This window comes from Dunckerocampus dactyliophorus, chromosome 10, assembly GCF_027744805.1.
Source record: "Dunckerocampus dactyliophorus isolate RoL2022-P2 chromosome 10, RoL_Ddac_1.1, whole genome shotgun sequence".
Classification (NCBI taxonomy): domain Eukaryota; kingdom Metazoa; phylum Chordata; class Actinopteri; order Syngnathiformes; family Syngnathidae; genus Dunckerocampus; species Dunckerocampus dactyliophorus.
The window spans coordinates 23819712-23834045 of record NC_072828.1 but is presented as its reverse complement, the minus strand read 5'-3'; the positions used below and the strand labels follow the sequence as shown (position 1 = coordinate 23834045).

Here is a 14334-nt window from a genome sequence, read left to right as displayed (position 1 = left end):
TATTGTGCAGCATGATAGGTGGCACAGCATGATGATGCAGCCACACAGACACTCTGTTTCAACCAGACCAGACTGCAGACGAGTATTTACGTAAATGGTGACTGATGATGAACAATATTCGCCATGATTTTGTCATTCGGTGCAGGACGGCACCCGCTTTAATTCTTACCAGACTTGCTATCATGCCCTGTCGCTCCTTGCGCAGGCTTCTGGTCACCTGGAAAACATCCACCATCATTTCAGTCTCAGCGCTGTCCAGAAGGCTCCACAGCGCACAGAAAACACCACAACGGGACGAGCCATCACTGAGGAGACAACATGCACACACATCATCACTTCACTCGTTTCTTCATGACCTCTTGTGACACGACCAGTGTTTCCCTTACTGTTATCCCTCGTTTATCACGGTCAATTGGTTCCATCCAACCATTTTCTATGCCATTAGGGTTGCGGGGGTATCCCAGCTGACTTTGCCGAGTTTGCATGTTTTTGGAATGTGGGAGGAACTGGCCAAGATGCTAACCACTAGGCCACCGCACGGCCTGGTTCGAGACCCGACCGAGATCAGTGAATTCCCGCAAAGTAGGATTCCTTATTTATTAATGGAATATTTTCGTAATTAGAGCATTGTAAACCTGTTTACGACCTTCTAAATACGTTTTTTTTAACATTATTGGAGCTTTCTAGACATGAACTAATACCCCTATTGTCACCTTTACACTCTTATTACCCAATATAGTAAACATAATAACAGAAAATAAGCCATTTAAAATATCTGATAGGAGAAGAGTGGTGGGCAGACAGGAAGTGACGTTGGGGGTTCAGAGTCACCGGTAAGTTTTTGCTTGGCGTGGATGACGGTCGCAATAGTAGCTCATGTTTTTATTTGGGATTATTGTGCCTGTTGTTAGATAATTCAAATCTGCAATTAAATCCTGTTGTTCAGGCAATGAACTTTGATGCTTGTGTGCGTCAATGAACCTTACAGTAACATTACTGACGCCTAGTGATACTGCATATCATTCACAGCGTCTTTGAATGTGTCTTCTGAATGCCTTATATTTGTTTATTAGCTCATTTAGCCATTTTTTTTTCTTGAAAATGCTTCATTTAGGCAAAAATACGCAACATTTGACTGTTTTGACTAATAATATGTTGTCATCAACCACTAAAACAGCACGATTTATTCATTAATACTGTATACTTTTGAAAAAGCGTGATATAGTGAAGTGTGAGGTGGTGAGGGTCCACTGTACAATCAGTTGTGGTGGCCCACTACAAATAAATGTGGACCGCCACAGATAGATTTAGCGCTACCTAAAATTAGACGTTGACGTCGCCTCCCCCTGTCCCCCAAGATTGTAGTCCTGTAAGAAGCACTGATAACCTGTAGGAATATTCAGAATATTGCTTGGTCTATGAGTCACTACTAGTTTGGTGGTCAGGTGATCAGTCCAGGGTGTACCCCACCTCTCACATTAAGTCAGCTGGGATAGACTCCTGCTACTTTGTGATCTTCAACCAAAAAAGCGCTATAGAAAATGTGAAATTGATTCAAAAGGTTCTAAATTCAAAGGTTGATTACTGTACCTGCAGTGGACAACAACTGGAGCGCCTCCTTGAGGCTTGCTGCTGTCAGGTCTACGCTTGACATCCTTAATCATGTCAGTCAGATCTTGAGGTTTCTCTGGCAGCTCTCTGTTACCCCACTTCAGGAACTGAACGTGTCTCACCCTGCGATTCTCTTTCCTCTATTCACCAAAGTGTTAAAAAGAGACAAAATACCCAGACGATAATGTCCAAGGACAGAAACGACAGAGTGGTTGGATGTTGTGGTACCTTGACATGACGAATCAGCATGATTCGATGGATAACATTTACAGCATCATCTTCTGATTCCACTTCCACCTCAATATCCCCGTAAGTGTTTGTCCCCCTGCGTCCCCAATACACAGATTCCTATGAACAACAAAGAATGCATTACAAACACGTTTGATGCTGTACGGCCATTTGTGATGATTTCAGCACCTTTTCTTCTTCGTGTGCCTCCAGCATGATGATGGTGGATGCTTTCTTCTGGTAAACCATCAACCAGAAGTCAGCCACTGTGCTTTCTAGAGGAGTCTGTGCTGCAATGAAGGTGCATGGCCCCGAGTAGCCCTGTGCACACAAAAGCTGTCCATGAGCGTATACGATTGACCATAAAAGGTAGTTAGTTACTGCTCTACCAAATAGCCAAAAAGTGACAAATTCCTGTAAACACACACATGGATGTTTGAAGCATTGATGTATTTAGTGGAGTCCTCCTCTTCATCAGATGACTCTTCCTCCTGGTCCTCATCAGGGATGCTGTCACCACTGGACCCTTCACCCAACCTCAGCAACACTCTGTTGTAGTCATCTGGTTTGACATGTTTACACACAGGAGGTGATTTGAGCCATTCTTTGACAATGTGATCATGAAAAGGCTAACTATACGGTCAAGGTATTGAGACACAATTTTGAATTAAATGAATAATCAATTCCCGTAATTTCTGGTGATAAGCCGCTACTTTTTCTAAACTTTGAACCCTGCGGCTTATACAGCAGTGAGGATCATTTATGACCGTGTTCTAATCTCGGGACATCGCCTTTACTTCAGAACTACCACTAATAGCTCTTTAGCTCTTTCATTAGCAGGAGCCAATCACCAGCTACAAGGGAGGGCTCATGAGCTCCCTCTGATGGCCCGGCAGCCAAGCTAAGTCTGCTGGGAGAAATGCATTATGGGAAAAAGTTAAAATAGTTGTTGCTTTTTATTTTAAACTTGTATTGGTACTTGTCTTGTATATTTTTTTAGCTACCTGTTCAGTGTTAAGTTGCTGCGTGATGATGCTAGTAGCCTTCTATCTAAGAGTCAGACGGTTATATTGCATGATGACCTGCGATTTCCAATGGATTGATAAGCTTGTGGTGAGTTTTCTCATAGTTCACGACTGTTTCCTGTCAAATAAAGAGCTGCCTGGTCCTCACAGACCCGTGCGTGCCACAATATGTCTTTTTATGACAGCTTATAGTCCGGTACAGCTTATATGTACAAATCTGTTTTTCTCTTTAAATTCAGTGGGTGCGGCTTAAACACTTATCTTATACACCAGAAATTACGGTAAGTGTGTTGGGATGAATTAGAACAGAAATGGTGACTCAGTAGGCCCTCTTTCAGTGGCCTCTGACCCCAAACATGTTCTTGTTCTTGAAAAATGGACATATTTCCCACACTCTCCCAAATCTTGAAGAATGTATTTCCAAAAGAGTGGAAGCTGCTACAGCTGTAAAAATGGTGGACCAAGTCCGTATACTGATTCATTTGTACTTTCTGCGACCCAATACTTTTGTCTATATAGTGTGTGAAGAGTATGAAGCTCATATTTACAGGGAACGATAGACGAGCAGCGGTTCTTCGCTTTGTTTTCCTCTGTGATCCCTGTGTTGAATGTCTTCCAGTTCTTGTAGGTGGGAAGTCTCTGCATTGCAGCACGGCAATATTTAATATTTGATACAGAACTATGATGTCATTACAACATTTTAAGAACAAAGGATTTAATCACGACAAGATTAGGGATGCTCCAATCGATCGGCCACCAATCGGTATTGTTCGATTTTTCCGTAAAACAAACACGTGATCGGCATACGATTGCCTTACGATTGGCGTGCAGCGGCAAACCCTACATGTCATGGGGAAGCCACAAGTGGACATCGCGTTCATGGGGTACATACAAACTTTTTCAAGCGTCACTTGAAACAAACAACTTTATTATCTTGTCGTCATTGTTGTCGATGGCCGCACTCTTTGAGTGGAGATCTGCTTGGTAAATAAAGTAGCGTACAATTGAAATGTTACCAGTCATAAATAAAACACAAACAGTTGACAGTTCTAAAAGTGATGAAAGTTGGAGACCCCTGCGACCTGCACACTCCATTTCTTCGGTTTTAAGTTAAGCAGGACATATTTGTAGTTAATAAATATATTTATTTGTATTGTTTTATTCTGTTAATGTTATCTTAAACTAAAAAATGAATTATTGGACAATTTATTTCCCATTTATTAGTATTACTCCAAAACACACATCAAACTAAATTCAAGTTTGTGTCAAATAGCACAAAAATTGTTTCACACAAAGGCAGAAAAAACAGAAAACAACAATCCACCCAAAAGTTAATTGTTTCATAATTACCTATTTGGCAGGTGCCCTTGTAAAAATGTAGTTAATCCACGTGATTGGTATTGGTTTCGGACGATGTCACTCATGGATGATCAGTATCGGAAGTGGCGGCATAAACCCCTGATCGGAGCATCCCTAGCTAAGATCCAACATACGATACTATCCAGTTCCATTCTAGTCTGCAATGTGAGTCCATACCTCAAACTCTTCCTCCAGTAAAGTGGGTTCATTGCCAGTGCTGGTATCTTTTAGCATGCTCAGCGCACTGTGCAGCTCTGACAGTGAGATCTCTGTTTCTCCAAACTGGTTGTGCTCCAGTAGGGCCTGGTGAATTAGGATGTACTGGGCCTGTGGAGGGATCAACACGCTGATCAAACCATGCACACTTGGTGACAGAAACATCACACATACTTTAGAAAGAAAGAAAGAAATGAACATCAAGATTGGACCCATGATGCAAATGCAGTAATCCCTCACCACTTTTGCAGCTTCCCTCTCAGTTTTCCAAAAATATATCAATTAATAAATCATGCTGTTTCGTGGTTGACAGCCAATTTACAGCCAATTACTAGTCAAAAATATACATTCTTAAGGAAATTTCAATTATTTATTTGCCTAAATTAAGCATTTTCAAGCATAAAAATGTCTAAATGAACTAAAATACTAATATAAGGCATTCAGAAGAGGTATTCAAAGTCATTGTTATATGTAGTACACAACACTGATCACTAGGTGTCAGTAATGTTACTGTAATGTTCAGTGAGAGCACAAGCACTAGACTTAACCACCAAAACAACAGGCTTTTATTGGAGCTTTGCATGATCTCACAACAGGCACAATAATCCTTACAAGGGCTACTGTTGCAGCCATAACCCACGCTAAGCGAAAACTCAACTCTGAAGCACTGTTCTCACTTGCTGTCCACTCCCCACTCAGCTCCCCTATCTTCGGAACACATTTACAGCAACACACACCAGCACAAGCCTCTTTTATGCCTTAAATGGCTTATTATCTCCTGTCATGTCAAGTGTGAAGGTGACTGTAGGGGTGTTATTTCATGTCTAGAGGGCTCTAATAATGTTAAAATCCATATTTAGAAAGACGTAAACAGGTTTTCTATGCTCTATGAAATTATTCCATTTATTAATAAGGAATCCTACTTTGCGGAAATTCACTTATCACTGTCGAGTCTGAAACCAATTAACCGCGATAAATGAGATACACACGAAAACAACATTTTACAGAGTCATTTTGGTGCAAGGGGTATAATAACCCCGAGGGCCAATAAAAAGCAACTCAAGTCAGTTTGTTTCATTTATGTAGCGCCAATTCACAACAGAAGTTACATCAAGGCCCTTTGCACATGGAGCAGCTTGAGAACACTCCTCATGCGTGAAAGAAAAGCACCTGAACCCCACGGGGACAGACACCATAAGAGGAAGAAACCTCAGTATACGGCGGCTGTCTGCCTGACAACCATCAATGAATCAATGATGCACACACTCAAGAAGAAGAACTCACTACAGTGAATATATGGTTAAAATGGATGGTTTACCTCCACTTGAACCATGAGGCATCTCTGTTTGCGGAGTTTGAAAACATATCCGTAGATGTCCACCCTGCTTTCTGCCTCCAGACACTCCATCATGGCATCAATGCCGATATAGGTGCCCGTCCTGCCCACTCCAGCACTGCACATGAGAAAATGAATTCAACTTTTGTCAAGCAAAAGCACACATAAATGAGTTCAGTGACAAACAGAGGGAGGAAGTAGCTCGATGAGACCCTTGATTTATGATTAAATACCAGAAATAAATCATTTAATGTTCGGTCATTTGTCACGTAAAATTGCTGGAAAAAAAAAACAAACTAAAATGTTCGCATAATGTTGCCGTGGTTCGTGCACATTTCTTGGCAAGCTATAGTCATTAATACATGTGCATACGGTATTTTTATCACAAAAGGTCCCTGTTAGCAGCCTGTTACTGTTAGCATGAAAATCAGAACCGGAAGTCACTGTCCCTCATCTCCGTCGCCCGTCTATGATGTCATCAGCGGTTGACTGGAGTTTGTTGCTTCCTAACCCAATTGAGCCGCAAGTCTCTGCCTTTTTTTTCTTGATCACGGCTGTAAAATAACCCACCATGGAGCCAAAAAACTTTCAAGTGCCAGCACCTTGATTAAAAAGGTGAAAAACATTATGGAATTCAAAAAATAACTCATAGCAAAGCAGGAAGGTGGTTTCCTGTGGGTCTATGCTGGCCCCTGGCCGCTGCCACATAGCCGTCTTTGTCAACAATCAGGTCGTCAATCGAGGTAAAAGTGACGTTAAATGTTCATTTATCCTTTTTATTCGTCGTTTATATGTATTTATATGCATTTATATGCATTTTCTAAATGTAAAACTATAATTGTAAAACTATAAAAAAGGGTTTTGTGGCTTTCTGTGACAGATTCATTGGATTTGCATGATTTCTTATGGGGAAAAACTGATTCGGTTAGAATCTGGAGCGTATTAATGACGCTAACCGAGGTTCTCATTTGTCTTTTGGTATGAATAAATGACAAATAGAAAACAATCAACGTAGTCATGAAGAAATGAGCACCACCTTAATAAAACTTGACTTACCTGCAGTGGACAACAATGGGTCCACTGAAGATGTTTTTAAAGGCGTTAACTCGCCGTCTGAGCTTCAAGAGGAGGTGGGGCTCCCCGGGAACGCCGTGATCGGGCCAACTGATGAACTGGATGTGGGTCACCTCTCTCTCTGTGCTCTTCTCTCTCCTCTAAAACACACGTAAAGACATGCAGAATACCACACGGCTCAATGGATAGCTCATGGGGCGAATACATCTTTCTGCAGCATTAATGCACATTTTCACAGTTTCATTCGAGGCAGACTCACATTAGTCAGGCTGAGATTGCGGATAGTATAATCAGGGAAGTGATCCTCTGAAGTGAGCTGGACAACAAACTCCTCATATATTTCTGTCTCTCGGTCAGCAGAAGGCCAGTATTGTACACACTTGACCTGCAATATGACACAGATGATGAAAACAGTCTTATCACAACGTAAAACATCAACTAAGGCTGATGGGGTATGTTTCTGATACGTCATGTCAAAATATACTGTACGTCATTGCTTGGTCATGTATGACATATTGACAAATCTATTGCCGAACTGGTCAGCACAGGCTTTAATATCACCTGTGGGTTTTTTTTTGTCACCAAAAACAAATTACGTCCTGTTTAACTACCGTAAATTTTGGATTATAAGCTGCAGAGTCAGGAAGTAGTGAATAGGAGTTGTGAAGTAGACGCTAATATCACGTTTTGAAGTCTTACGCAACGATCCAGATTTGATCTGACAAATCTTAAGTGAGTTTGATCAAGTGTAGAATTACTGCAGCTTTTGCTTGGACAGCTCAGCTCAGGTCAAGGTTTAGAGTGTGTCTTTCTGTGTAAATATCCCATAACGTGGACACCTGCAGCTTATAGGCAAGTGCGGCCTATACATGTACAAAAAAGGTTTTCTCTTAAAATTTGGTGGATGCGGCTTATATATAGATGCGCTTAATAGTCCAGAATTTATGGTACTATAGAGTATGCACACCAAGTTTGGAGACAATCATGTTCATAATTTTGAAGTGCCAAAAGACTTATATGGTCTATATTAACTGTTACCTACCGTACATGAACAAATGGTACCTCCAAATGTGCCAAAGGTCGTAAAATTTCAAAATCTACCAACATTTTGGGGAAAATAAAGTCACCCAAATCCTTGAAGTTGAACTGTCATCATGCGTCATTATCATCTGTTTCTGTGGCTTTTTACGACATAAGAGGTAATGGAACACACCTATGCCGCCTACAAAGACCGCTATTAGAACACCTCCAAAATGGTTTTATATACACGGTGTGACCATGTAGTAACAGGTGCATTCATGATACCATGTAATACTTACAATATTTTGTCCTATTTTGCTCCTTTTAAGCATTACCCAAACTTCCTTCGTGGGTGCATTGATTTCACATAGCAACATAGAAACGAACGCCTACACTTGGCATTAACTTTTCCAAACTCAAAAACAAAAACACAGCAGCGGTATTGGCACCTCTGCTAGATATGTAGTGTTACCTTTCGTTAGCGGTCTGAGGCGCTGACGCACTGCGGGCGAGTGTGTGGTGAAGCTAGTCGCTTAGACGGCTAGTCACTAGCCGTGTGGTGTGGCAAGGTGTCAATACACCAGTAACGTAGTTCTTCAGGGTAACAATGTTAATAATAATAATAACAATGTCGCTGTAGCTTGATTAATATGCACGTCACATTATACGTATGTAAATGGAGCGTTGCTGGCGCTTTTTGGAGGTTTTTTTCCAGAAGGCTTTACAGGCGGAATAAGTGTTTCCCGGTACATGCATTCTTAGCTGTGTCTTTTTAGCTGTTTTTCTATCTTTAGAACACACAGAAAAGAGAAAGACGTATGTGTTCATTCCTCACATACGGATTGTGGATGAGGGGCAAAATAAAATTTAAAAAAAGTGCAGTTTTCCTTTAAGAGAATAAGAAAACATGAGAAAAACATTGAAGTTAGCAGAGCATGGAAGTGCATTATTGTTGTTAATATGGTAATATTGCAGTGGTTAACTTATTTATCAATAATACCACAATAATGACATGTTAATAGAGTTAATAATGGTTTTGTGATGATAACAGCTTAATTATGTGCCTGCCAGCCCTTATCATTTCTTATTATTTTTCTTATATATTAAAGAGCCCTATTTATATTGGGTAGAATTTTGTGTAACCACAGTGACGTAATTGAGGACCAAAGTTGAAAACGACCTTTATCAGGAGCCCACCCTTCAGGCCATACCACGCATATAACACGGGGGTATACCAGACGTAAGCAACAGGCAGGACCATTCAAAATTTCTGTATTATTTTCAATGGCAATCCTATCTGAGGCCAACCTTTGTCCCAAATTGAACTGTGTTTGATGTTTAATGTTAAACTACCTTGTTTCCCTCTTCGCAGCGTGTTACCATGACAATGATTGAAGATTGCTGCTCCCAGATCATTCTCCAGAAGTCACACACAGTTTCCTCCTTCGGTCCTGTAGCACACATGACACGCACAACCATGCACACTTTATACACATTAAAATAAGGCAAGTGCAAGACGGAGAACATTTTGCTACCTTGAGCTGCAATGTATTTCTTGGATTCATTGTAGCCCTGCACAGGAAGAAACATTCGTCATTTTTTTTTGCCCAAACATGCGCTTTTCACGCAAAATGCAAGTAAGGGCCACTTATTTGCCGTACATCAATGAAGCTGGCGTTGATGTAGTCACAGCCGGCTTCTCCATTTCCTGTACTCAGCTGGACTCGGTTGTAATCATCTATTCAAGAGAGAACATGTCTATAAATAGACTTTGGCACTATTGTTGTAAACTGTTTTTGTTTTTTTTTTAATCACTCTTAATAAGACACTGTACCAACAAAAGTCACATACACGGTAGGATGTCCACGTAGCGGTTCTTGGGGGTATTGCAGGGTTTTTTGGCCTCTTTCATGGAGTGGCGTGTAAAAATTCTGGGGATGCTCTGAAAGCATAATAAAATGTGTCATGGTATGCCCTCCCTCAGTACCAAATGATAATATCAACCAAAAAGAATGCACAAAACCTGAAACTCATCCAGAAAAAGGCGTCCCTCATCAGCCAGCTTCCTTTTGTATGCTTCCAACAATGTGTCGGCTTCAATTGGTTCCACAGAAAGGCTTTCTACAAGAAGACACCATTACGCAAATGAGAAAGACTTTAAAACAGGAATGTTCTTAGATTACATGTGCAGTAAGGGGCCTATTCTCCCGTTTGCGCTTAAGTGTTTTTCGACGCACTTGGAGTTACGCACGCTCCCCTTATTCGTGTTCCAGACTCCAGACTGTCCAGACTCCTGACACGCCCACCGTGCGTAACGCAGACCCATGCGTGCAAGTTATGAATGTCGTGAATGAAGGCGGGCTTATGTGATTCTTTGACTACTTTGCCATGACATCATTTTTGGGGGGGTTGTCTGAAAACCGTGGAACACGGAGTTTTCCTAACACTTGTGAATGTCATTGAAATCCGTGAAAACAATAGAACACACTTTTAATTTGAAAAGGTAATTGAAGGGGAATGTAACAGGTTTAACGGATATGTACATTCCACCAAAAAGAATAATTGTTGTTGAGGTGTCCAGGAGGCATCCCGACCAGATGCCCAAGTCACCTCATCTGGTTCCTCTCAATGCGGAGGAGCAGCGCTTCTACTCCAAGCTTCTCCCGGATGACAGTGCTTCCCACGGCCGCTTGTACCCGCAATCTTGTCCTTTCGGTCACAACCCAAATCTCATGACCATAGGTGAGGGTAGGAACGTAGATTCGACCGGCAAATTGAGAGCTTTGCCTTCCGGCTCAGCTCCATCTTCACCACATACCCTCCTCGTTCACCAGACCGAACACCACTAGACTTTTTGTCATGGGGACAACCAAAAGACAAAGTCTTCGCTATGAGATCTGCAACAGTCACTAAATTGAGTGCAGTCATTGAACGTGAACGTGAATCGTTTGGTGATGCGTGCGATTCCAGCGCTTCGCGTTGCCAGCAGTGCCTGGACCACAAGGGACGTCAGTTCGAGAAAAGGCAGTGACAAAACAATCAAATTATGTTTGTAGATGCCATTACATTTTGAAAATGGAACAAACACCATATATATATGCAGAACTATCATCTGAGAAGCTACAAAATAACAATGATTGCTAGAATGTGAGGGGTGTACTGACTTTTCTTTTCTTTTCTTTTTATATATTTTCAAATCTGTACAACTATAACAAATACTGCGTAGTACTGCTGCTGGTATTGTATTGTACATGCATTGAAAACACTTTTTTTTAAATGTACAATGATTTCTCTTGACGAAACCCTGTAGTATGACTTTAAAAGACAAAAAATGTAAGTGTTGATGCATTGACACTATATTGTCCATGTAACGCTGTCGTACCACATTATGTAAACTCAAGTGGGTTGGACACCTCTGGAGAAAGACACTGCGTACATGTCTATTCTATTTTATGTACTTACTTGCATTGGGAATAAGAAGCAGGTTTTCACTCATGTCTCTGCAAGCAAGCAAATCAAAATGAAATAGAAGTTCAGATGATGTCAACAAGGCCAAAATATCACATGATCACGATCACGACCAGTGCTGGAAAAGTTGTATGTTGCCAACTTAAGGAGAACATGACAAATGTTATGAAAAATGCTTACTGGGACCTTTGGCGTTTCACTACGTAGATCTTGTAGAGAACCACGAGCAGTGCTACGGATGTGAATATGATGAGGAAGATAAGAAACCCAGTGAGGGCTTTGTCATTGTCTGCAAAACAAAGGCGGTAACAACAAAATATCAGACACAATATATTTACAGTGCCAGTCAAATGTTGGGAGACATTTTCCCGTGCGGAAAATATATATGGTTTAAAAAAAAACACACATACAATGAGTAGTAACAGTGTCTTGGGAGATAGAACTGTTGAAATCCACGTTGGAGGCAAACACCTGAAACAGCAGAGCAGGCCTTTTACAGGAAGTATACAGCGCTCCCCAAAAGGAGGTGGAAAAAAAACATAAACTTCAAATCAAGCACAACCAAGTAGAAATGGAATGTACACACCTCCACGTGGTAGGTCGTAGAGTAGCTCATATCGGTGAATAGGAACTCACAATTTTCTTTTGTCTGTTTGCTTTCCTCAATGTTACCACTACCCCGACGGAGTATTGCATTGAACCTACTGAACGGCCCGTTGAACTGATTTGAATGTTTACAGATCACTTTAATCGCATTGTTGTTTTCAACAGTTACTTCCAGGTCAGTGACGTCATCTGGCACTGTGGAGAAAACAAAAGTTTTACTTCAGAAACTGTTGTGCAATATCAACATTTCAAATTATTTGTCACATTTTGGAAAAACAGCAGTTTTCACAGTTTAGCCCTAGCCTGGCAAGGCTATATACACTTTGGGCTACGGGCCATTTGGGGCCCGTGACTCATTTATTTTGGCCCGCAGCATGTTGTAGAAGTGAAATTAAACACAAAAAAAAAAAAAAAAACAGCAAAAATTGGGAAAAAAGAGCAAAAAGGCATAATGTAAAGAGAAAAAGATGAAATTAAATAAAAAATATATATATTTATATACAATTATATATATATATTTATATATAAATATAAATATATATACAGTAGCACCTTGCATAACATAAACCTCCTTTTACATAAATTCCACTGAACATAAAGAATTTATGTAAAGTTTTTGCTTCGTATTACAGAAGAAATTCCATATAACATAAAGCGTCAAGTCAGTGCAAGTCTTTTTTTTTTTCAATCAACTTTATTAATGCCTCAAGTCGGTGCAAGTTCAGAGTAACACTTGGTGACGCATCACGCTCTCATTGGCTGATTTTCGGGGCACTCTTAGACTCTTTGACTCAAGCTAGTCCTACGCCTCCTCCCTGCCTCCACTTGTGCTCTTGATCAAGACATCTCATGAACGGTAGGATTGTTTTTGTTTTTCAGTTTTATTTTATTATTTATTACCTTATTTTATATTGAAATGTTACTATGTTTATGCTAACATTTTTTTATATTTTCCCACCATATTTGGTGGACTTTAAATATTTTGAAGGGCCAAAGGGGTGAGTTTGGGAAGATCTTGGAACAGATTAGGTTATTTACATGTACTTTAGCTCCGTATAACATAAAAACACTATAACATAAAGGTTCTCGGAATGGATTATTTACGTTGTAGGGGCGTCTACTGTATACTTATATATAAATAAAAATAAATATATCAAAGTGATTTTTCTCTCACTGGAAAAAGCTTGGACAACCCTGAATTAGATTAGCTGTGACTGGAAAACAATAATAGTTAACAAGAACAATAATAACGCCGGCCAGTTTTCTCACAAAATAGAATAGAATGTGTACAAATATATTCAAAAGACACATACTGTACTGCTGACAAATAAATATACATCATTGCCTTTTTGGATTAAATGCAGTCCACATGAAGAAGCGTCCCCCAAAGAAGAGTTGCCACTTACCTCCAATGGCAGTACGCAATGGATATGTAGTTTTCGCTTGGCCAACATGCTGACTTCTGTAAGTGGGTTGGACAGTACACGTATATATAGTGTACGGATTCAGGCCGGTAACAGTGCAGCCAATAGGGTTTGAGCGTTGGCTCGGCATACCTGAAACGTATTATTTAAATCTTCAAACACATTTAATCGCAACAAAAACATCATCTATTCAACATCAGCGTGCATGTTGCTTACTTTTTCCAGGGTTGTTATTTTTTTCTCCTCGGGGCACACAGCTGCATTCATATGCGAGCTCCTTTAATTCCGAAACGACACTGCTACAATTTTTACTTTCCGTCGTCCATCCCAGTACAATGGAGTTCTGAGTCACGTCGCGCTTTCTAATTAGTATCTGAAGATCTGTGGAAGAACAACAGACATCTCTCACACTGAAAAGCATATTTTGCCAAGTTGTCACTGATTCGCTGTGGCTTATTTCAACATACCGCAGTCAATCCTGACCAGGAAAGGTGGTAGCTTTGCTTGGGTGACATTGTACTTCATGATGTGACCGGTACAGGTGTAGTTTGTGAAAGGTTCAAGATGAGCCACATTTACGGTGACGTTGCCGACGTCCATGTCTGAGGAGACACACAAGTCAGACAAATTCTTACTAGCATTTCGCACCATCCGTGTATCCATTTTCTACACCGCTTATCCTGTTCACAGTCACGGACGGCACCATGTAGTCACTCATTAGACTAGATGTGATCTTCTGCCCATTTCAGTATCGGATGATATCAGCCCAGCCGGACAATATCGGTATGTTGGATATTGGTAAAAAGCCAAAATCAAGCATCTCTACTAAATTCCTTGGTCGGTGTCGTTATCTGGATTTGCACCAAAATTCAAATGGTTCTATCTTTCATTATTATTCTAATTATCATTTCATGCACAGTTGTCCCTCGCTTATAGTGTGGTTCATTGGTTCAAGAAATGAATTTCC

General features: G+C 40.5%; 1 protein-coding gene across 3 annotated transcripts in view; it reads right to left on the bottom strand.

Annotated features, from left to right (window-relative positions):
• ptprc (protein tyrosine phosphatase receptor type C) overlaps positions 1 to 14334 on the bottom strand; it is a 31474-nt gene that overhangs the window by 3042 nt on the left and 14098 nt on the right. For 2 of the 3 annotated variants that reach the window (XM_054790175.1, XM_054790177.1), the window contains exons 10-31: positions 13835 to 13969; positions 13584 to 13748; positions 13350 to 13499; positions 11924 to 12138; positions 11748 to 11808; positions 11518 to 11626; positions 11332 to 11369; positions 9893 to 9990; positions 9721 to 9811; positions 9531 to 9607; positions 9405 to 9441; positions 9223 to 9320; positions 7109 to 7234; positions 6832 to 6989; positions 5758 to 5893; positions 4401 to 4550; positions 3413 to 3503; positions 2268 to 2401; positions 2029 to 2160; positions 1840 to 1959; positions 1591 to 1751; positions 170 to 305 (exon numbers count right to left, since the gene is read on the bottom strand). In XM_054790175.1, the coding sequence (XP_054646150.1) occupies positions 170 to 305; positions 1591 to 1751; positions 1840 to 1959; positions 2029 to 2160; positions 2268 to 2401; positions 3413 to 3503; positions 4401 to 4550; positions 5758 to 5893; positions 6832 to 6989; positions 7109 to 7234; positions 9223 to 9320; positions 9405 to 9441; positions 9531 to 9607; positions 9721 to 9811; positions 9893 to 9990; positions 11332 to 11369; positions 11518 to 11626; positions 11748 to 11808; positions 11924 to 12138; positions 13350 to 13499; positions 13584 to 13748; positions 13835 to 13969 (2618 nt within the window). The remainder of the gene's footprint in view (positions 1 to 169; positions 306 to 1590; positions 1752 to 1839; positions 1960 to 2028; positions 2161 to 2267; positions 2402 to 3412; positions 3504 to 4400; positions 4551 to 5757; positions 5894 to 6831; positions 6990 to 7108; positions 7235 to 9222; positions 9321 to 9404; positions 9442 to 9530; positions 9608 to 9720; positions 9812 to 9892; positions 9991 to 11331; positions 11370 to 11517; positions 11627 to 11747; positions 11809 to 11923; positions 12139 to 13349; positions 13500 to 13583; positions 13749 to 13834; positions 13970 to 14334) is intronic. The other variant, XM_054790178.1, reaches the window with a different exon arrangement.